This window comes from Callorhinus ursinus, unplaced genomic scaffold (assembly GCF_003265705.2).
Source record: "Callorhinus ursinus isolate GAN/ISIS: 27379988/994484 unplaced genomic scaffold, GSC_fseal_2.0 scaffold22, whole genome shotgun sequence".
Lineage (NCBI taxonomy): Eukaryota > Metazoa > Chordata > Mammalia > Carnivora > Otariidae > Callorhinus > Callorhinus ursinus.
In genome coordinates, this window is record NW_027397084.1 from 15056562 (window position 1) to 15076550 (window position 19989).

General features: G+C 36.7%; 1 protein-coding gene across 2 annotated transcripts in view; it reads left to right on the plus strand.

The window, feature by feature from the left end:
- ZNF451 (zinc finger protein 451) overlaps positions 1–19989 on the plus strand; it is an 89127-nt gene that overhangs the window by 67082 nt on the left and 2056 nt on the right. For both annotated transcript variants that reach the window (XM_073905156.1, XM_025890421.2), the window contains 2 exons: positions 6–192; positions 7585–7653. In XM_073905156.1, coding sequence (XP_073761257.1) covers positions 6–192; positions 7585–7653 — 256 coding nt within the window. The remainder of the gene's footprint in view (positions 1–5; positions 193–7584; positions 7654–19989) is intronic.

A 19989-nucleotide genomic window follows, 5' to 3' on the forward strand; every position in this document is an offset into this window, starting at 1 on the left:
CTTAGGCTGGCCGTCTAGATGAACAACTACCCAAGCAAATTCCTTTCACCATCCTCTCAGGAGATCAAGGTTTTCTGGAGCTAGAGAATCAATTTAAGAAGACTCAGAGGCCAGCACATATACTAAACCCTCACCATTTAGAGGGAGATATGATGTGTGCCTTGTTAAATAGCATATCTGATACCACCAAAGGTACGCAGCTGCAGTCACAGTGCAAACCGCCCAAGAGGAGGAGACTTCACTGCTGAGAGAAACCAATAAACTGCTGTCCACTAGTGAACTGTTGGCTGCTCACTAGAGCATCGTGTTCTCATACTTATTTTTTCCTTTTCTTTCATTCTTTAGTGTTTGAGAATTTTCTGGAGCCTTTTCTGATCTATTAGATAAAATCTGTATTCATGTATATAAAATATATATTCATGATTTGAAATATGTTAGTGCAATTTTGCAAAGCTCAGAATCCAGATTTTCACTGTTTCTAATACCAAATTTATCTTCACTTTTTCAGAAAGCTAATTGCTTATAGGTTAAACCAGAAAGCAATAAATAATAATATGAAAAAAAGACAATTTCAAGAGGTTGACAGGGACAAAAATGAAGCCCTGAGAGATCTTTAATTCCTTGGAAGGGGTCAGCACCTCCTGCCCTAGTCCCAGGATTTACACTCTTCTCTGGCTTTCTGATACTGTTCAGTGAAAGGGTGTGCTTATGTGCAGTTTCACTAAGAAGTACCTAAGAAAGGATGTAATTCTAGGGATTCAGATTGAGTTTTTTTCATAATTTCTGAAATATGGTAGAAGAAAAGAACAAATTTTTAAATATCCCAATGGTTTGCAGCCATGACTAAGATTTGAAGATACTGATGTATGACCTCAATGAAAAACTATTTTTGGCATTTATACTCTATGCCCTAAGTTTTCCAACTCTCCTCCTAGCTATTTTTTTCTTTCAGCATGTTTGGAGCCACATCTTGATTGAAAACCCATTCTGAAGAATTTTACTCTCATCACTGAATTACATTGGATGAATTTACTTCTGCAAAGTTAGGAATCATTAATCTAGTAACCCAACTGCTCTTTAAAGGAAAATCAACTCTGTTTTACATACATATGTCATGCCTTAGTACTGAATTTTATCTTTCTATTCTGTAATTTTTGTTTTCATCCCTTTGCTTTTCTTATCTTTGGTTGCTGCTTTTTTTTTTTTTTAATCTTTTTCTTTTATTCTTTTGCCATCCTGTCCCCAGTCCTTAACATCTACTTAATGTCCTGTAAAAGTACTTAAATTTTTATCGTTGCCGCCCAAGGCTGACCCTTTTTCTCCTTTTCCTATGCTGCTGCTTTGGGGAACATCTCTTTTGTAATTGTCACTGTGAAAACTGTTAGGGATTTGCTTCTCTTACCAACTTTCTTTGGAAATGAGAGCTGCATATAAGTAGGTCTGCATGGGTATATTAGGGTTGGAGGTAAGATATAGGTTATTATTACATGCTGATTGTTCCCCTCTGAGTACCCCTATGCGCTAGGTGTTTTTTTAATCATTCGTTCATATTCAGTGCTCTTTTGAGTTTACTGCTCTTTGGGGACACCTGTGTACTTTATTCTGAATTTTTGTGAAATACAGAGATAGTACAGTGCATAAAGAAGGGCATGGACTTTCTTTGGTTTGAATGCTAACTTTGCTGCTTTGCTGTGTGATTTCAGGCAAGTTACTCAACTTTTTCTGACCCTCACTTTTTATATCTATAAAGTCTTAAGAATTAGTGATATGTATAAAGTATCTAGCACAGCATATAAAGTACTGTGGGTGCTTAATAAATAGCAGCTGTTTTTATTATTACTACCGTAAGAAGAAAATGCTTTTTTTTTTCCTTAGTTTTTCTTTTCAATAGATTTTATTGTGGTAAAATATACAGAACATAAGATTTACCATTTTAACCATTCTGAAGTATGTACTTCAGGTGTTTCCTACATTTACATTTTGTGCAGCCATCACCATCATCCATTTTCACAGCTCTTTTCACCTTGCAAAACTGAAAATTTATATCCATTTAACAGTAATTCCCCGCTCCCTTTTTCCCAACCCCTGGAAAACACCATTCTACAGTATTTTGACTAAATACTTCATATAAGTGAAATCACACAGCATTTGTCTTTTTGTGCCTGGCCTGTTTAACTTAGCATAATGTCCTCAAGTTTCATCTGGGTTATAGCAAAGGTCAGAATTCCCTTCCTTTATAAGGCTGAATAATATTCCATTGTATGTATAGACTTTATTTTGCTTATCCATTTATCCATCAATGGATACTTGCATTGAATCCATGTTTTTAACTATTGTGAGTAATGCTGCTATGAACGTAGATGTATAAATATCTCTTCAAGATCTTGCTTTTATTTCTTTTGAGTATGTACCCAGAAGTGGCATAGCTGGATCATAAGCTAGTTCTATTTTTAATTTTTTGAGAAATTTCCATACTGTTTTCCATAGCAACTATATCATTTTACATCCCTACAGAGTATACAAGGGTTCCAGTTTTTCTACATCTTTGTTAACACTTGTTATTTTCTAGGTTTTGTTTGTTTGTTTTTGATGATAGCCATCCTAATGGGTGTGAAGTGGTATCTCATTGTGGTTTTCATTTCCATTTCGCTAATGATTAGTGATGTTGAGCATCTTTTCATGTGCTTATAGCCACTACATTTTAAAAGTAATGAGAATTATTAAAACTAAGTGGCCAGAGATATGTATAGTCCTTAAATCATGATGTTTCATTTAGACCTAGATTTGAAGATGCTTTTGTAACTAATTCTGAAATTCAAAAAAATAAGTTATACTGAATCACAGTATGTTCAGATTCAGTTTAAGACAATTTTTTTTTTTTTTATGGAAGACTTAAAAGACATCAAATTGCCTAGTAGTGAACTTTGTAACGAGAAAATCAAAGAACAGTCCTTGGATAACTTTATTCTATCACCTTTCCTAACAAATGGCTTTGTAAATAGTAGAATAGTAGTATTTGTTTAAAAATGATACTTGATACAATGTTGGGACTTAGAAGATTTCTCAATGTCCACAAATACTACAGTTCTTCTTGGGCCTTTAGGTACTTTTGGTTACTCTAAGAATGCCAGGATAACTCCTTCCTTCTAGCTTATTAGCACAGTGTTCCTATCTTCAGATTTAACAGCTAGACAGTTTCTTAAGGCAGTGTGGTTTTGGGGTGGAAATCAGTGGACCTTTTTGAGAATCTGACAAAAGCTTTCAGTGCTGCTTTCCTCAAAAATGAACATGTATATATAATACCACATGCAACTTCAGGGGATTTGTGGTCTCAAGGCTCCTAGTTATCAACCATACCACAGAACTCTCCTTAGGATATGACAGCAGTTCATACTGTAAGTAACATCCAGTGAGAAGTTCTCTTATATTAATCATTGATTTAGAGACAGTCTGCTGATTTTTCAGTTTTTTTTTAAATCTCCACCATAGCATAGACAAATGATAGAAGTTTGAACCTCTTATTTCTAACTTTTTAGAAATTTTCCATTATTAGGGCCAGAAAGTGATATTAGACTGGAGCTTCCTATATAAACAAGGAAGAATCTGTTGAATAGTGTCATGAGAATCAGTGATTATGTGATATCTTATTTTTAGTCTTTGCCAGTTTTTCGGTTAATTGAAGGTTTTTTTCAGGAGGTGTTTATCTTAGTAAAAATAGAGATACTCAGAGTGGCTGATATGAATGATGAATGTCCAGCCAGTTGGCCATAAGGTATTACTTTTTAGCTTGGCATGGAGGGAACAGCTAAGTAGCTTTACTACTGGTACTTTTTTAGATCTCTGACTTAGGGTAAATCATTTACTTTTTGCAGCAAAGTAAGCCTGTAGACTAAGTTTGAGATTTGAATATGTCATGGCTTTTGCCCTATAAAAATCCCTCTCCTTCTAAGCATCAGGATTCCAGCACCAGCATTTTGATTACAGCTAGGATAAATGTATAAATATAAATCCCTGTAGAGATATTTTAAAACATTTATTAATTTGTCCTTAATTGACCCCTTTGGCCCCCTTATCCTTTATCAGCTCTGTTTTATAGTGTACTCCTCACTGTTTTAAAACTTGCCAAGATACATGGATCCTTTCTAGTAATTCTAATCAAAGGAGCCAGGTAGACTTTCTCTTCTTTTGGACCTTTTACATTTTATTCACAAATATATGTTGATTCTAACTCAAGAGTCATATTCCAAAAATGCGGTTGTAACTTGTCACCTAAATGTTCTAAAGAAGAGGGGCACCCGAGTGGCTCAGTTGGTTGAGCTACTGGTTTTGGCTCAGGTCATAATCTCAGGATCATGGGATCCAGCCCCAAGTTGGTTCTGTACTAAGTGCAGAATCTGCTTGTCCCTCTCCCTCCCCCTCTGCTCCTTCCCTTTTGTTCCTACCCCCACCCCGCCCCCGCATGCTCTCACACCCTCTCTCTCTCTCTCTCTCTCTCTCTCTCTCTTAAATAAATAAAATCTTTGAATGTTTTAAAGAAGAGAAGGGCGGGGGGTACACCTGGGTGGCTTAATTGGTTAAGCATCTGACTCGATTTCAGCTCAGGTCTTGCTCTCCGGGTCATGATTTTAGACCTTGCGTTGGGCTCCACTTTGGGTGTGGAACCTACTTTAAAAAAATTTTTTAAATAAAAGAAAGGGAACTTTTTTTTTTTTTTTAAGAGAGGGAGGCTCCGGGGAGGGGCAGAGGGAGAGAGAAAATCTTAAGCAGACTCCATGCCCGGCGCCGAACCCAAGGCAAGGCACGACTCCATCTCACAACCCTGAGATCATGACCTGAGCCAAAATCAAGAGTCAGATGCTTAACTGACTGAGCCACCCAGACTCCCCAAAAGGGAACTAATCTTTATTGAAGGCTATAATGTGCCAGCCACTATGCTAGCTACTTTTTATATTTGTAATGTTTGAAGACGTTTAAAAACATGTTTAAAGAATAACTTCCACGTTATTTCTCTTTGCAACACTTTGAGGTAGGATGTGTTAGATTGTCCCATTTCATAGATGAGGGAGCAGAGGTCCAGAAAGGTTAAAATAAGCTACCTGCAAGTATTTTTCTCCTTACCAGTATCTCCTGCTAAGGCTGAGGCTTTTACTGACAAAAATGTCTGATTTTGTGATGTAGAGAATTCAGTGTGAATCATTGATTCTAACCATTTCCTTGAAAAATATAATGACTTTTTGCTGCAGTGTAATGACATTGCAGAGTTTGTGTAAAGATACCAAATATAAGAGTTGTGGTTGTTTTTTTTTTTATAAAATTTAGGAAGATGCATGGGAGGAGCAGAAATTAAAGAGGTTTGATTGTGGGTTCTGGTATTTCTGATTATATGTTAAACATAGCTAAGGAAAGTGATCAGCACAATGAAGTAAATTCCCTTTCATCGTAATTAAAGCCCCTATCTCAGTCCCACTTTTCTGTGACTGAATTTCTGCATTACCATTTTTTACTTTATCATTGGTGATAATTGTTTATATAAAAAATTCTGTGGGCTCTTAAATATAACACAACTTAGCCAGATCTTGTAACTTAGTTTAAGAACATTGACTTGATTTATGTAAAATTTTCTTTTTAAAAACAGTTTTGTGTGTTCAGTTGGGGCTTATAGTTCTTTAGTAGTTAAACATCTTCCTTGCAGTTTTCTGTGAAGTATTAACTTACCTAGAATATTTTTTCTTAGGTATTACAAGGATGAACTTAAACAGAAGCTATTATGAATTAGTGATTTCACACTGAAAACAGATTTTACTATGCTTTAAGATAATTTTTTTTGAATATGAACACAAGACCTAGGACTTTGTCATATCTGTTTACCTTATGTTTTCATTTTGGAATGAGTGGGTGGAAGGAAGCCTTAAGTATGGTTGGTATCTATAGAGCCATATCAATTACACAGATTTTTAAAACCGTCTTAAATATTGAACATAAAAGTTCACCTATGCTGTGAAAATGTGGCTGATTGAAGTAGCATCAATGCTCTATCCAGGAGGCACTATATAAAATAATTGTTGAACTTAATTTTAAAAGTCTGTCTGCCTGTTTCTTCAGCCTGTTAATGAGACTGTCTCTAGGCTGTTGCTTTTGGGCAACATCCTAAAAATCTGTATGATACAATTCTTTTTAAGGTAATGAAAATAGGAAAGAATATTAATGATTTTCTCTGCTCTTCAGGGGGGTGCTGTTTAAGGGAAAGGAAACCTTTTTAATTTTTGCAACTGAGGCTCATGCTGATCCTTGTGATTCAGACCTGCAGTTTTGCCTTAGGCCTTGTATGCAATGATGAATTGTTCAGTCCAGTTAAGACATGCTGCTTTTGACTGGCATTAACTTTGAATTGTAATAACAAAAACCTTGGGTACTTTCTCTTTATTTCTAACGTTTTAAGGCTTAAATTATTGTTCTTCAAATTGTCAATGGAATGTTTTATTTCCCTAAAACATTGCTTGAAATACTTGAATTCCTAGGTATATATAACAGATTGTAAAAAAACAAAAACAAGAGTATTTTTGCTAGACTGGCAAAAGATGACTTAAACAAATTTTTGCAGCAGAGAAATATAAGTGAAATATAGTGGTTTTCATTTATAAATACTTAAAAAACTTTAATTAAATGTATATTTGAATTTTTACATATTTTCCACAGAATCAAATATGTCCATATGACTTATATTCAGTTATTTAAACCCTGATTCAGTCACTATGATGTATATATTGATTTAAATGTAGTTAAAGTGATAAATCCAATATTTGGTCACTGGTTCAAATTTTAAGTGACTTTGGCAATACCTGGTCAGCCAATGTCATTTTTATAGACTTAGATCTTTCATTATGAAAGTATTTAAGATGTCAGGTAAGTGAGTTTGTGCCATGAAGAGGCATTGCTAATTTAAACCTATGGTCTCTGTAGCAGTGAATGCATGATTTTCAAAGTAAGAGTTTTATCTTAACCATTCTTAAAAATTTTTAAGATGATTTCATGCAAATTAAACTTTGGAATTTATTTGCTAGATTTAAACAAGCATACTAGCTTTTCTTAATTTCCAGTTTTTTAAATAATAGAATTTTATATTTCATCAACAGTTGTGCTAAAAGGAATTTTTCAAATGATTTGAATACAGAGCTAAAATTGAGTTGACTATTTCATGAGTTCCCCCCCCCTTAATTTAAGTAGTATTTGGTAAGCATTTTTAAAAAGCAAACCTACAGGGCACCTGGGTGGCTCAGATGGTTAAGCATCTGCCTTCGGCTCAGGTCATGGTCCTGGAGTCCCGGGACCGAGTCCCGCATCGGCTCCCTGCTCCTTGGGAGCCTGCTTCTCCCTCTGCCTCTCTCTCTCTGTCTCTCATGAAGAAATAAATAAAATCTTTAATAATAAAAAAAACCTACAAGGAAAGAGGTATAATAATGAATTGTAATTAGTAAGCTTGGATATAGAAGAGGTCATCGAAAATAGTATTGTTTGAGAATACATAAGTTATGGCACAGTAACTTTTTCAGAAATAAATTTGCATTTATTGATTCTGCCTTACAGAATGTGACAGTGATGATAACCTGGGTATAAAAAATACTTCAACAGAAGAAGAATTGAGATCCACAGAAGGTAACCTAATGAAGTTAATCCTTTTTCTATTTGACTATATCTGTGTGTTTTTTAATTGCTCCCTCTCTTGCCTCTTCACCTGCTCTTCACCTACTCCCTCCTACCCCTGAATTTCAAAAACATTTTTTCCTTGTTTAAAGGAGAGTTTGCATTTTCCCATGTAAGATGAGTTAGGGACAAAAGCCTAAATATTTTCTGACCCCTTGCAGAAAAACTTTGCAAATGGGCTAGAAGGTTTTGGTTTCCAAATTTTTCTTTATTTTAAGTAGTATTAAATTAAGAATATTAAATGTTAAGCAGTAGAATTAAGAAAACAAGCACTTACATGTGAATATTAATAGACTATTTCTATAAATTATTTTCTTCTTAAAGGAAAAGCTATTTTCTTCCATAGGTTAAAAAGAACTTTTGTATTAACCTCACATCAAGTCATTACCTGGCTGTACCACTATTTGGTTGGCATATGCCCATTTATTCACTTTGGTTTTTTGCATAACAGACTGTGCTTCTTAATAACCATGGGGAAAAACAAAACAGTGATTTTAGAGAATAGTTTAAGCTTCACAGAAGAATTGAAACCATTATACTGGCACCTTTAACATTAAAGGACAACAGTAGGAGCCTTAATATATATTCCAATAAAGTATTTGTTATTGGAGATTTGAGAGTGGGTATGTGGAGACTAAAAAGTAGGGAGGAAACTGGCTAAACAAGCACAGACAAAATGGCCCAGCTGATTTGTTTTCTGTGTATTTGCTTGATCTCTCACATAATGCAATTAGTTTAATTAAGAGTATACTAGAGCTTTGTGCTATTAGGAGTTTGGGAATTTGAATCTGGCAGTGAAATTTATTCATCCATTCAGTGAAGTGGAAAACTCTCATCTGGGGTGCCTGGGTGGCTCAGTCGTTAAGCGTCTGCCCTCAGCTCAAGTCATGATCCCAGGGTCCTGAGATCGAGGCCTGCATCGGGCTCCCTGCTCAGCAAGAAGCTTGCTTCTCCCTCTTCCACTCCCCCTGTTTGTGTTCCCTCTCTCGCTGTGTCTCTCTCTGTCAAATAAATAAATAAAATCTTAAAAATAAAGGCAACTCTAATCTTTCTTTCTTACAGCCAAAATTCAGTGGTTAAGTGAAGTTGGCAGTAAATCTGCAGCCTAATTTGAAGCAAGTTTTTTGACCAACTTGTTTTCCCAACATGGTTTTTTCAAGATCTAGCTCACTGCTTAGCAGCCACATAATGATGAGTTAAACAAATGAAAGAACTTTTGTGGGTTAAAAAAACAAACAAGGGGCACCTGGGTGGCTCAGTCGGTTAAGCGTCTGCCTTCCTAAGCATGTCTTCGGCTCAGGCCGTGATCCCAGGGTACTGGGATTGAGTCACGCATTGGGCTCCCGGCTCAGCAGGGAGTTTGTTTCTCCTTCTGCCTCTCCCCCTGCTCATGCTCACGCTCTCTCTCAAATAAATAAAATATAAATAAATAAATAACCTGCCACCTAAGTTGTTTATCAAGGCCACTAAAAGTTAAACACCATTGAGCATCTAAGTAGTTTAGACTTGGCAACCTTTATTTGCCACTCATGACTAATCCCATGGAAGATGCCACACAAAATCATAACTTTTAAATAACCACTCTTGGGAAGCCTTCACAGTTTTTATGGTTCCTAGTTAATCCAGGAAATCTGAAATATGTATAATGCAATGTGTACCAGAGTTTCTAACATTTTGTTATCTATGGTTATTTTATGATTTGGAGAGTTTTTACATTTTTGTGATTCTTTAGTTTGGCAAAAGGATTACTATTAAAGAATTCAAGAAAAGATTCTCTGAACTTTTAACTAGTTATGAGGTAGGAGAAATCAACTGGAAAAATCAGAGTGTTAGATATGTGCTTTATTTTCTGATGCTTTTTATAAATAGGTTTGAAAAACACACAGTGTTCCATATAAGTTAAGGGATATATTTCCTCCACAGTTTCCTCTGATGCCCTTCTTTATCCCCTTCCACCCAACAGGAACTAGCTCAAATATCTCTTAGGTTGAACCATAGAGAACTGACATTCTGTAGACATTTTTGGATGGTCAGTACTCGATTTACCATCTTTAGAGAGAGTGAACTAGTGCCTTCTCTGGGCTCCTCTGAACCATACCAGGTAGATTTAAAATTTTTCTCTATTATCCTCTTTAGAAGTAAGATTATGTTTGTTGTTTTTATTTCAACAGCACCTAGCACCTAGTGTTTGGCACTAAATAATTGTTTGTTGAAGAATAAACTTGTAACAAACTCAGAACATGTTAGAGCTACCAGGACCCATCTCTTTATAGCTGAATAAGGGAAATTAAGATAGAGGCGATTTGGTTGGGAGAAGAGTGGGTGATTTTACTGACCCTACACCATGGAAGCAAAGTGATATTTTAGTCCAGACCTAACAGCAAAACTCAAAAAAGTTTAAATTACTTCTTAAGCCTCTTTTCATTCTTTCCCTTCCCAACAACACTCTAAATGCCTGACAAATGGTAGCAAAAGGCCTGGTAAATCTGCTTGTGACTTTTACCTTGAGGAATGGTAGTTTCCCTTATCTACCCTCTCCTTCCACCACCATGATTTGTTTCATGCTTTGTTATTCTCTGTAGACCAGTAACAGACTCTTGACTACCCATGCCAATCATAAAGATCCTCTATAATCTATTTTGTATACCAGACAGGGGAAATAGAGGCCACATAATATGGTGGTATAGAGTGCAGACTTTGAATTCAGACTGCCTTGGTTAAAACTCAGCTCTGCTACTTATGAGTCAGGTTATGTTGGGCAAGTTATTTAACTTCACTGTGTGTCTGTTTCTTCATTTTAAAAAATGGGAATACTAGTATACCTGTCTTACTAGAATAATCTGGTACGTGGTAAACAGTACATGTATTAGTTACTTGCATATCTTATTGCATTTGATGATACTCTACCTATCCCTTAGCCTCTGCTTGCTTTTTTCCATTTTTCTTTTTTTTTTTTTAAGATTTTATTTATTTATTTGACAGAGAGACAGCAAGAGAGGGAACTCAAGCAGGGGGAGTGGGAGTGGGAGAAGCAGGCTTCCCATGGAGCAGGAATCCCAATGCAGGACTTGATCCCAGGACCCTGGAATCATGACCTGAGCTGAAGGCAGACGCTTAACGACTGAGCCACCCAGGCCCCCCCCTTATTTTTCTTTCTTATCTTCAAACTGGATAAATTGTTCTGTCTTCAAGTTTGCTGTTTCTTTTTTCGGTTTGCTTAAATTTGTTAAACTCCTGTAATGAATTTTTCATTTTAGTTGTCCTTTTCAGCTCCAGAATTTCTATTTGGTGGCTTTTCATAATTTGTTTCTTTATCGATATTCCCATTTTGTTCATACATCGTTTTCCTGGTTTCCTTTAGTTCTTTGTCCATGGTTTACTTTAGCTCTTAGAACATATTTAAGATAGTCGGTTTAAAGTCTTTGTCCAGTAAGTCCAATGTGTAGGCTTTCTCGGACAATTTAACTCATTTTTTTCCCCTTTAAATGGGCCATACTTTCCTGTTTCTTTGTATTCTTTGTGTTTTTGTTGTTGTTGAAAACTGGGTATGCAAAATACTACAGTACCTCTGGAAATCATATTCTATCTCTTCCCCATAGTGCTTTTTGTTGAAGGCTACAGTTGTCCATTTGTTTACTTTTACAAACTAAACAACATGGGGTTGGGACAGTGACACCCCTCCAACATACACACCACCAAAAATTTATATATAACTTTTAACTTCCCAAAAGCTTAATTACTGATAGCCCACTGTTGACTAGAAGCCTCACCAATAACAAACTGTTGATTAATGCATATTTTGTAAGGGCACCTGGCTGGCTCAGTTGGTTAAGCATCCAACTCTTGATTTTGGCTCAGGTTATGATCTCAGGGTCCTGGGACTAAGCCCTGTGTCAGGCTCTACACTCAGCTCAGAGTCTGTTTGAATTTCTCCTCCTCTGCCCCTCCCCCAGCTCACACATGTTCACACCCTCTCTTTCTTTGTCTCTCTTAAAATAAATAAGTCTTACAAAAAAATCAATACACAGGCACTTGGGTGGCTCAGTCAGTTAAGTGTCTGCCTACAGCTCAGGTCATGATTTTGAGGTCCTGGGATTGAGCCCTATGTCAGGCTCTCTGCTTAGTGGGGAGTCTGCCTCTCCCTCTTCCTGTGCCCCTCCCCCCACTTGTGCGTGTGCACGTGCACACTCTCTCTTTCAAATAAATCTTTAAAAAAAGTCAGTACGTATTTTATATGTTATATGTACTATATACTGTATTCTTACACTAAAATAATCTACAGATAAAAATATTAAGAAAACCATAAGGAAGAGAAAATATATTACAGTAATATACTGTATTTATAAAAAATAATTCATATATAAGTGGACCCTCACAGTTCAAACCCATGTTGTTCCAGGGTCAGTAACATTTTTGCAAAGAACTGTATTCCTTGTCATGTCTGATCATTGAAGTATCTAAGCGTCTATTCTTTTTATTTGTTTTATTTATTTTTTTAGTAATGTCTGCACCCAGCGTGGGGCTTGAACTCACAACCCTGAGATCCAGAGTCACATGCTCTTCTGACTAAGCCAGCCAGATGCCCCTAAGTTTCTATTCTTTTGGCTTATGTTCAGCTGGTGTTTTCCCAGGGGTTGTCTTGAATACCAAAAGCTTAAAAAAACAACAAAAAAACACCTTTCCCAGTGTTTACAAATTGGCTCTGTGCTAGAACTCTTCAATATTTAGCCAGGCTTACACTGATGTACAGATCACCCAGTGGTGAAAGCTTTGGGTCTCTTCAAGTATTTTCTCAGCATGCATCCTGTCCTACGCATTTGCCCAGCTTTCTGAATTCCCTAGTATACATAGGTGCTTTTGTTTTGTTTTTTTAAGATTTTATTATTTGACAGCGCGAGTGAGCACAAGCAGGTAGAGCAGCAGGCAGAGGGAGACAGAGAAGCAGGCTCCCCGCTGAGCAGGGGGGAGCCCAATATGGGACTCCATCCCAGGACCCTGGGGTCATGACTCGAGCCCAAGACAGCCACTTAACCAACTGAGCCACTCAGGCGCCCTACGTAGGTGCTTTTGAATGCTCTGATTTCCCAAAGAAATTTTCTGTGGCTTTTCCTTCTGGGTATCAGGCAGTGTGTTGTATGTCCCAACCATAATCTTTAGCCACAGGCTGTGGTATTTTTTATTCTTACAATGTTTTAAGCAATGCTCAGTGCTTTTCTGTCCTGAATGGGTTCTGAGCTAGTAAAAACAGAGATGAGTGCTTTGTATCAGTCCTTCTTGTAGCCCCCACACAGATTAAAACAGACAACACAGTAATTTGTAACTTCTACTCTGCTCCATATGGAACCAGGGACCAGGGTCCCATGCTAGGAATATGTGCTGCTGCCAAGTCAAGGTTTGGTGAAGAAAGGGCAAGTAAAAATACAACAAAACTTTTCTACTGTGTTTATGTTGTCTTTTTCTTGATTTAGTGTTTGCTTGGTTTCTCTGAACCTTTGAGGTTTTTTCAGACATTTGACAGTTGTTTCAGATGGTTTCTAATTGTGTTTGTTTCTGTGAAAGGACGGGTGTTTAGAGCTGCCTACTCCACCATTTTGTTGAACTTACTCCAAGACTGATTTTATTCCTTCTTTAAATGTTTAATACCATTTAGTCCTGGAATTTTCTTTCTGGGAGGTTTTTCTATAATAGATTTATTTTCTTTAATGTATAAAGGTGTTCAGATTTTGTTTCATTTTGTGTCAGTTTTAGAGAATTGTGTTTTTCAAGAAATTTGTCCATTTTACCTAGATTGTCAAATGTATCAAATGTACTTTTTATTTCTATAGGATCTTGGGTGCTATTTCCTCATTTGTTACTGATACTGGTGATTTTTGTTTTCTCTCCTGATCGGTCTAACTAGAATTTTATCAATTTATTTGATCTTTTCAAGGAATGAACTTTTTTTAGTTGATAATTTCTCTCTCTTTAGGCTGCTTTCAATTTCATTGATTTCTGCTCTTTATTCCATTTTTCTACTTTGGGTTCAGTTTGCTTATCTTTTATAGCTTCTTAATGAGTTAAAATGTTTCTTTTTAATAGAAGCATTTAAAGGTATAAATTTCCCTCTAAGCCAGGGTCAACAAGCTTTTCCTGTAAAACACCAAGTGGTAAATATTTTAGACTTTGTAGTTCTGTTGTCTCTGTTAAAATTACTCAGCTTACTATTATAGTATGAAAACAGCCATATACAATACATAAACAAATGCATATGGATGTGTCCAGTAAAACTTTATTTACAAAAATTGCCTTTGGACTGGGTTTGGCCCACAGACTAGTTTGTCAATCCTCTACTTTTACCATGTTCCACGAATTTTCGTATCTTGTATTTTTGCTATATTTCAATTTGAGAAATATTTTAATTTTCCTTGGATTTTCTTCTTTCACCTATTGACTCTTTAGGAGTATATCGTGTAGTTTCCAAATATTTGAATGTCTTAGTATTCATTTCTAATTTAATTTTGTTATGGTAAGAGAATATACTCTGTAAAACTTAATGTTTTTAAATTTATTGAGATTTTTATGGCCCAACATGTGGCCTGTCTTAGTAAACATTCCATATGCACCTGAAAAGAATGTGTTCCTGTGTTTATTGTGTAGAATGCTTTATAAATGTCAATTAGGTCAAGGTGATATCAGATCTTTATCCTTATTGATTTTTTTTTTAAATCTAGTTGATCTATCAGATATTGCAGTAGGGATAATAAATTCTTCATTAGTAACTGTGTATTATTTTTCTCTTTGGTTCTGTCCATTTATTCTTTTGTATTTTGAAGTTTTTAATTGAAAAATTCTTTTTTATATTTCTGATGTGTCTTCCTAATGAATTGACCCATTTATCATTATGAAATGTTCTTTATCTCTGGTAATACCTTTTATCATGAAATCTTCTTTTTAAGATTTTATTTATTTATTTATTTTTTTAAAGATTTTATTTATTTATTCATGAGAGACAGAGAGAGAGAGAGAAGCAGAGGGAGAAGCAGGCTCCCAAGGAGCAGGGAGCCTGATGTGGGACTCGATCCCAGGACCCTGGGATCATGACCTGAGCCGAAGGCAGACGCTTAACCATCTGAGCCACCCAGGCGCCCAAGATTTTATTTATTTTTGAGAGAGAGAGTGAGCATATGGGTGGAGGTAAGGGGAACTGGGAGAGGGAGAGGTACATCTCTTATAGACACCATGAAGTTCAATCTTATTTTTTGATTTACTGTAACAGTCTCTACTTTTAAAGAATGGATTATTTAGTCTGTTAATATTTAATTTCTTACATGGTTGAATTCTTGTCTGCCATTTTGTTTTCTCCTTGTCCCCTCTTTTATCTTTTAGTTCCTCCTTTCGTACCTTCTTTTGGATTATTATAATACTATATTTTACTGTATTGTATTTAGTTTTTACTGTTTATTTATTTATTTGAGAGTGAGAGAGAGCACAAGCAGGGGGAGCAGCAAGGGGAGAGGGAAAAGCAGACTCCCTGCTGAGCAAGGAGCTCAACGTGGGGCTTGATCCCAGAACCCCTGGGATCATGACCTGAGCTGAAGGCAGATGCTTAACCGACTGAGCCACCCAGGCGTCCCTAGTTTTTACTATTTTAATAGGTCTATGGGCTTTTTAGCCCTTTGTATTATTATTATTTTTTAAAGATTTTATTTATTTGAGAGAGAGAGAATGAGAGAGAGCACGAGAGGGAAGAGGGTCAGAGGGAGAAGCAGACTCCCTGCTGAGCAGGGAGCCCGATGTGGGACTCGATCCCGGGACTCCAGGATCACGACCCGAGCCGAAGGCAGTCGCTTAACCAACTGAGCCACCCAGGTGCCCCAATTTTTTATGGTTGCTGTAAAGATTTACAATGTATATTTTTTGCTTTTTATAGTGTATTGAGTGCTACTATACTCCACTTTATCTAAAATGTAGAAACCTTCCAATACTATAGGTTAGTTTATGTCCTTCCCCCAAGTCTCTGCTGTAGTCGCCATATGTATTACATCTACATGTATTATAAATTCTACCAGAAAATCTTATTTTTTTTGCTTTAAACAGTGCTGTGAATTTTAAAGAAAGAAAAGAAAAAAATATGTATCCTTTTATATTTACCCACAGCTGCCATTTTTAGTGACCCTTCATTCTTTCCAATAGAGTTTCCCTCTAGTGTCATTTTTCTTTCATCAGCTGAAACGATTATTTTTAAAAAATTTTTTGTAATATGCATTTTGCTAGTGATGAATATTCTTTTTTGCTTATATGAGATATCTTTATTTTTCCTTGAATTTTGAAGCATGTTTTCTCTAGCTTTAGAATTCTAGTTGACAAATATTTTTCCTTTCAGCACTTTAAAGGTGTCCTTCCATTGTCTTCCAGCCTCCATTATTTGTCATGACAAGTCACCATAATTTGTATTTTTGTTTCCCTGTATGTAATGTGTCCTTTTTTTACTGTTGCTGTTTCAGTATTTCTACTTTGTCCTTGGATTTAAGTAGTTCTTGATAATGCCCCTAGATGTGGTTATCTTTGTATTTATCCTACTTGGAGTTTTCTTAGTAATTATGTTTCCCCCAATATTAAGGATTTTTTTAAGTAGTCTTTACACCCAACGTGAGGCTTGAACTCACAACCCCAAAATCAAGAGTCATGTGCTCCACTGACTCAGCCAGCCAGGCACCTGTTTCCCCCAATTTTAGAAATTTTCACCCATTATTTCTTCATAATTTTCTGCCCCACTTGGTCTCTCTTCTTTTGGACTCCAGTTATACATATGTTAGGTGGCTTAAATTTATCCATAGGTGTGTTTGTTTTCTTCTGATCTTTTTTCTCTGTTGGATTTTTTTTTTTTTTTAAGATTTATTTATTTGAGAGAGAGCACAAATGGGGCAGGGGCAGAGAGACAAGCAGACTCCCCATTGAACCTGGAGCCCGATGCAGGACTCCATCACAGGACCCTGAGACAGAACTTGAGCGAAAGTCAGACTTAACCGACTGAACCACCCAGGCACCCCTTTGTTGGATAATTTCTGTTGTTCAACCTTCAAGTTTATTAATACTTTTTTCCTACCTTCTCCAGTGTTAAGCTCACTGAGTGAATTTTCCATTTCAAATACTATATTTCTCAGTTCTAGAGTTTCTATTTAGTTGGTTTTTTAAAAACTGATTCATTTCTCTGTTGAGATTTCCTATCCATCCATCCTGAAGTCCATGAAAATAGAACTTTTCTAAAATTCTCTTCTGCTAATTCCAACAGCTTGATTGTCTTGGGGGTTAGTTTCAATTGGTTACTCTTCCTCTTGACTGTTCAGTTACATTTCTTTTTCCTTTTTTGATGTTTATGGATGTTGTGGATGTACATTACAGATTCTTTTGATTCTGCTGTTTTTTATCTGAGGAATGTTGTTTTTTTTTTCAGCAGTTACCTTGCTAGACCTATACTCCACAAACTCAGCCTCCTCCACATCAGCAACAGCTAAAATTGCTTGCTTCTTTTATTTCCCAACTGTTGTTTTTCACTGAGATTCTTAGATCCTCTCCTTTGTGTGCACAGTTCAGAAGTCCACTAAGAGTGTAGATTTGGAGGATCCTATCTTCTGTTGCTTTGTTGTTTCTTCTGGGATACCTTTCTTTTTTTTTTTTTTTTTTTAAAGATTTTATTTATTTATTTGAGAGAGAGAATGAGATAGAGCACGAGAGTGGGGAGGGCCCGAGGGAGAAGCAGACTCACTGCTGAGCGGGGAGCCTGATGCGGGACTTGATCCCGGGACTCCAGGATCATGACCCGACCTGAAGGCAGTCGCTTAACCAACTGAGCCACCCAGGCGCCCCTGGGATACCTTTCTTTCATAAACCTTCCCTGCAGCTTCACTTTCTAGCTTCTATGACTGACCCAGACTCTGTCTATGATGCCTTAAGCCACAGAGTTTGGCTTTCTGGGTTAAGTTCTGTTACCTTGTCCCAAAAGGATTGACGAATGCCCCGATGCAACAAAACCATAAAGCTGCACGTTGAACCCTGTGCAGTTTGCTGCTTTTGGTGATCAGCTTCTGTCCTGTTTCTACCTAATTTTCGTTGCTCTCCAGTGCCTTAGAATAGTTTATAATTGTTGTCTATGGGAGGGTTAATCCAACATAAGCTACACTATTATTAGAAGTGGAACTACTTAATTGTTTTTGTTTTTATCATCTTTTAACTGCCAAATTTAATTCATAGAAGTTCACTATAGACAATATTTTTTTATTCATTTCTATTTTATTTTTAGTTTTCTTTTTCTTTTAATCCGTTTGTAAATTATATAGTTTCTAGTTTTTGTGGTTATATTGGCATTTTGCCACATTTTATTTATATAATTTAAAGACTAGACTATACCTACAAAGTGTCTGCCTTTATACAACAATAAAAGGACTCTAGAACACTTCAGTTCTGATCCTCTCCCCCCAATTTATATGCTGGTATTCTCCAGTGTTTAGTTCTGTGTGTGTATATGTGTATTGTATAATGCACACAAAAATTGTACAAAACATCTCACAAAGCTGGTAACCATGCCTCAGGTTAAAAAAATAAAACATCACCAGCACAGTAATTTGCTAGGGCTGCCATAACTACATACTACAAACTAGAAGGGTTAAAACAGCAGAAATTTACTGTCTCATGGTTTTAGAGGTTAGAAAACTAAAATCAAGTTGTCTGTAGAGCCATTTTCCCTCTCCTAGCTTTTAGTTATTAACAGGCAGTCATATGCACTTCTTGGTTTATAGATGCATCACTCCAATCTCTGTCTCCATCATCATGTGGCCATCTTTTTCTACCTGTGTGTCTGTCTTTACATGGCATTTCTTTCTTATGGGGACACCAGTTGTGTTGGATTAGTGCTCAACCTAGTGCCCTCATCTTAAATTGATTACACCTGCAAAGACCCTATTTTCAAATTAGGTCACAATCATAGGTACTAGGGATTTGGACATATGTTTTGGGAGGAACATAATTCATAACAACCAGTAGTTTAGAAGTATCCCCCTCATTCCCTCTTCCAATTACTCCCCTGCACTCCTTCCCAAATGTTAGGGGCCACTGTCATGTCTTGAAATACTAGTTTAGTAGTGCTTGATTTTGAACTTTATTTAAACTGCATCATACAGACCATCACTGTCCAGTAGAATTTTCTGTAATGATGAAAATACTCTATATCTAAAGCTGTATGGTTGCTAATAGTCACGTGTAGCTGTTAAGCACTTGAAGTATTGCTTAACTGAGGAACTAAATCTTGAATCTTATTTAATTTTAATTGATTTAAATATAAATAGCCACGTAGAGTCAGTACCCATCAAATTAAGACAACATGAGCATGGTCTGTACCCTTTTATGTTTGAATGCCTTTTTTTTTTTTTAAAGACTGATTTATTTATTTGAGAGAGACCAAGAGAGCGGCGGGGAACAGAGGGAGAGACAGTCCCAGGCAGACTCCATGCTGAGCACGGAGCTCGACATGGGGCTCCATCTCACGGCCCTGAAATCATGACCTGAGCTGAAACCAAGATTTGGATGCTTAACCCAACTCTGCCACCCGGGCACCCCTAGCCTGTAGTATTTTAAATTACAGAAACATAACACCAATGTTCCAGCTGAGAGGAAGGTGTAGATGCATCTTAGAGGGATCACTGGTACCTATGAACCAAGACCTCTGAGAGACTTTGGACTGGATGGGATGAAATAAATCTGGTGTGAGAAGCTGGTTGAAGTCCAGGAAATGGAGAAACACTTGTAAACCCAAGAGTGTCTTTCCTGTTCACTATTGTAATTCCTATGCCTGGTATACAGTGGGCATGCAATAAATATTTGTTAAATGAGTGCACATATATATATGCTTCTCAAAACATTATATAGCCATGAGTTTCACTCTTTGCCTGCGATGCTAGAAAGCTTAAAATGAAATTTTTAATGCCTGTGAGATTTTGGCATTTCATGGTTTTGCCTTTCTATTTCTATTTTAAGTCATAAATGCATTGCCTCAACTGATTATTTGTCAGTGATTCTAGAAGTTTGTTGACTTTTTTTTTGAAGATTTTATTTATTTATTTATTTATTTATTTGACAGAGAGACACAGTGAGAGAGGGAACACAAGCAGGGGGAGTGGGAGAGGGAGAGGCAGGCTTCCCGCGGAGCAGGGAGCGCGATGTGGGGCTCGATTCCAGGACCCTGGGATCACGACCTGAGCCGAAGGCAGACGCTTAACGACTGAGCCACCCAGGCGCCCCTAGAAGTTTGTTGAC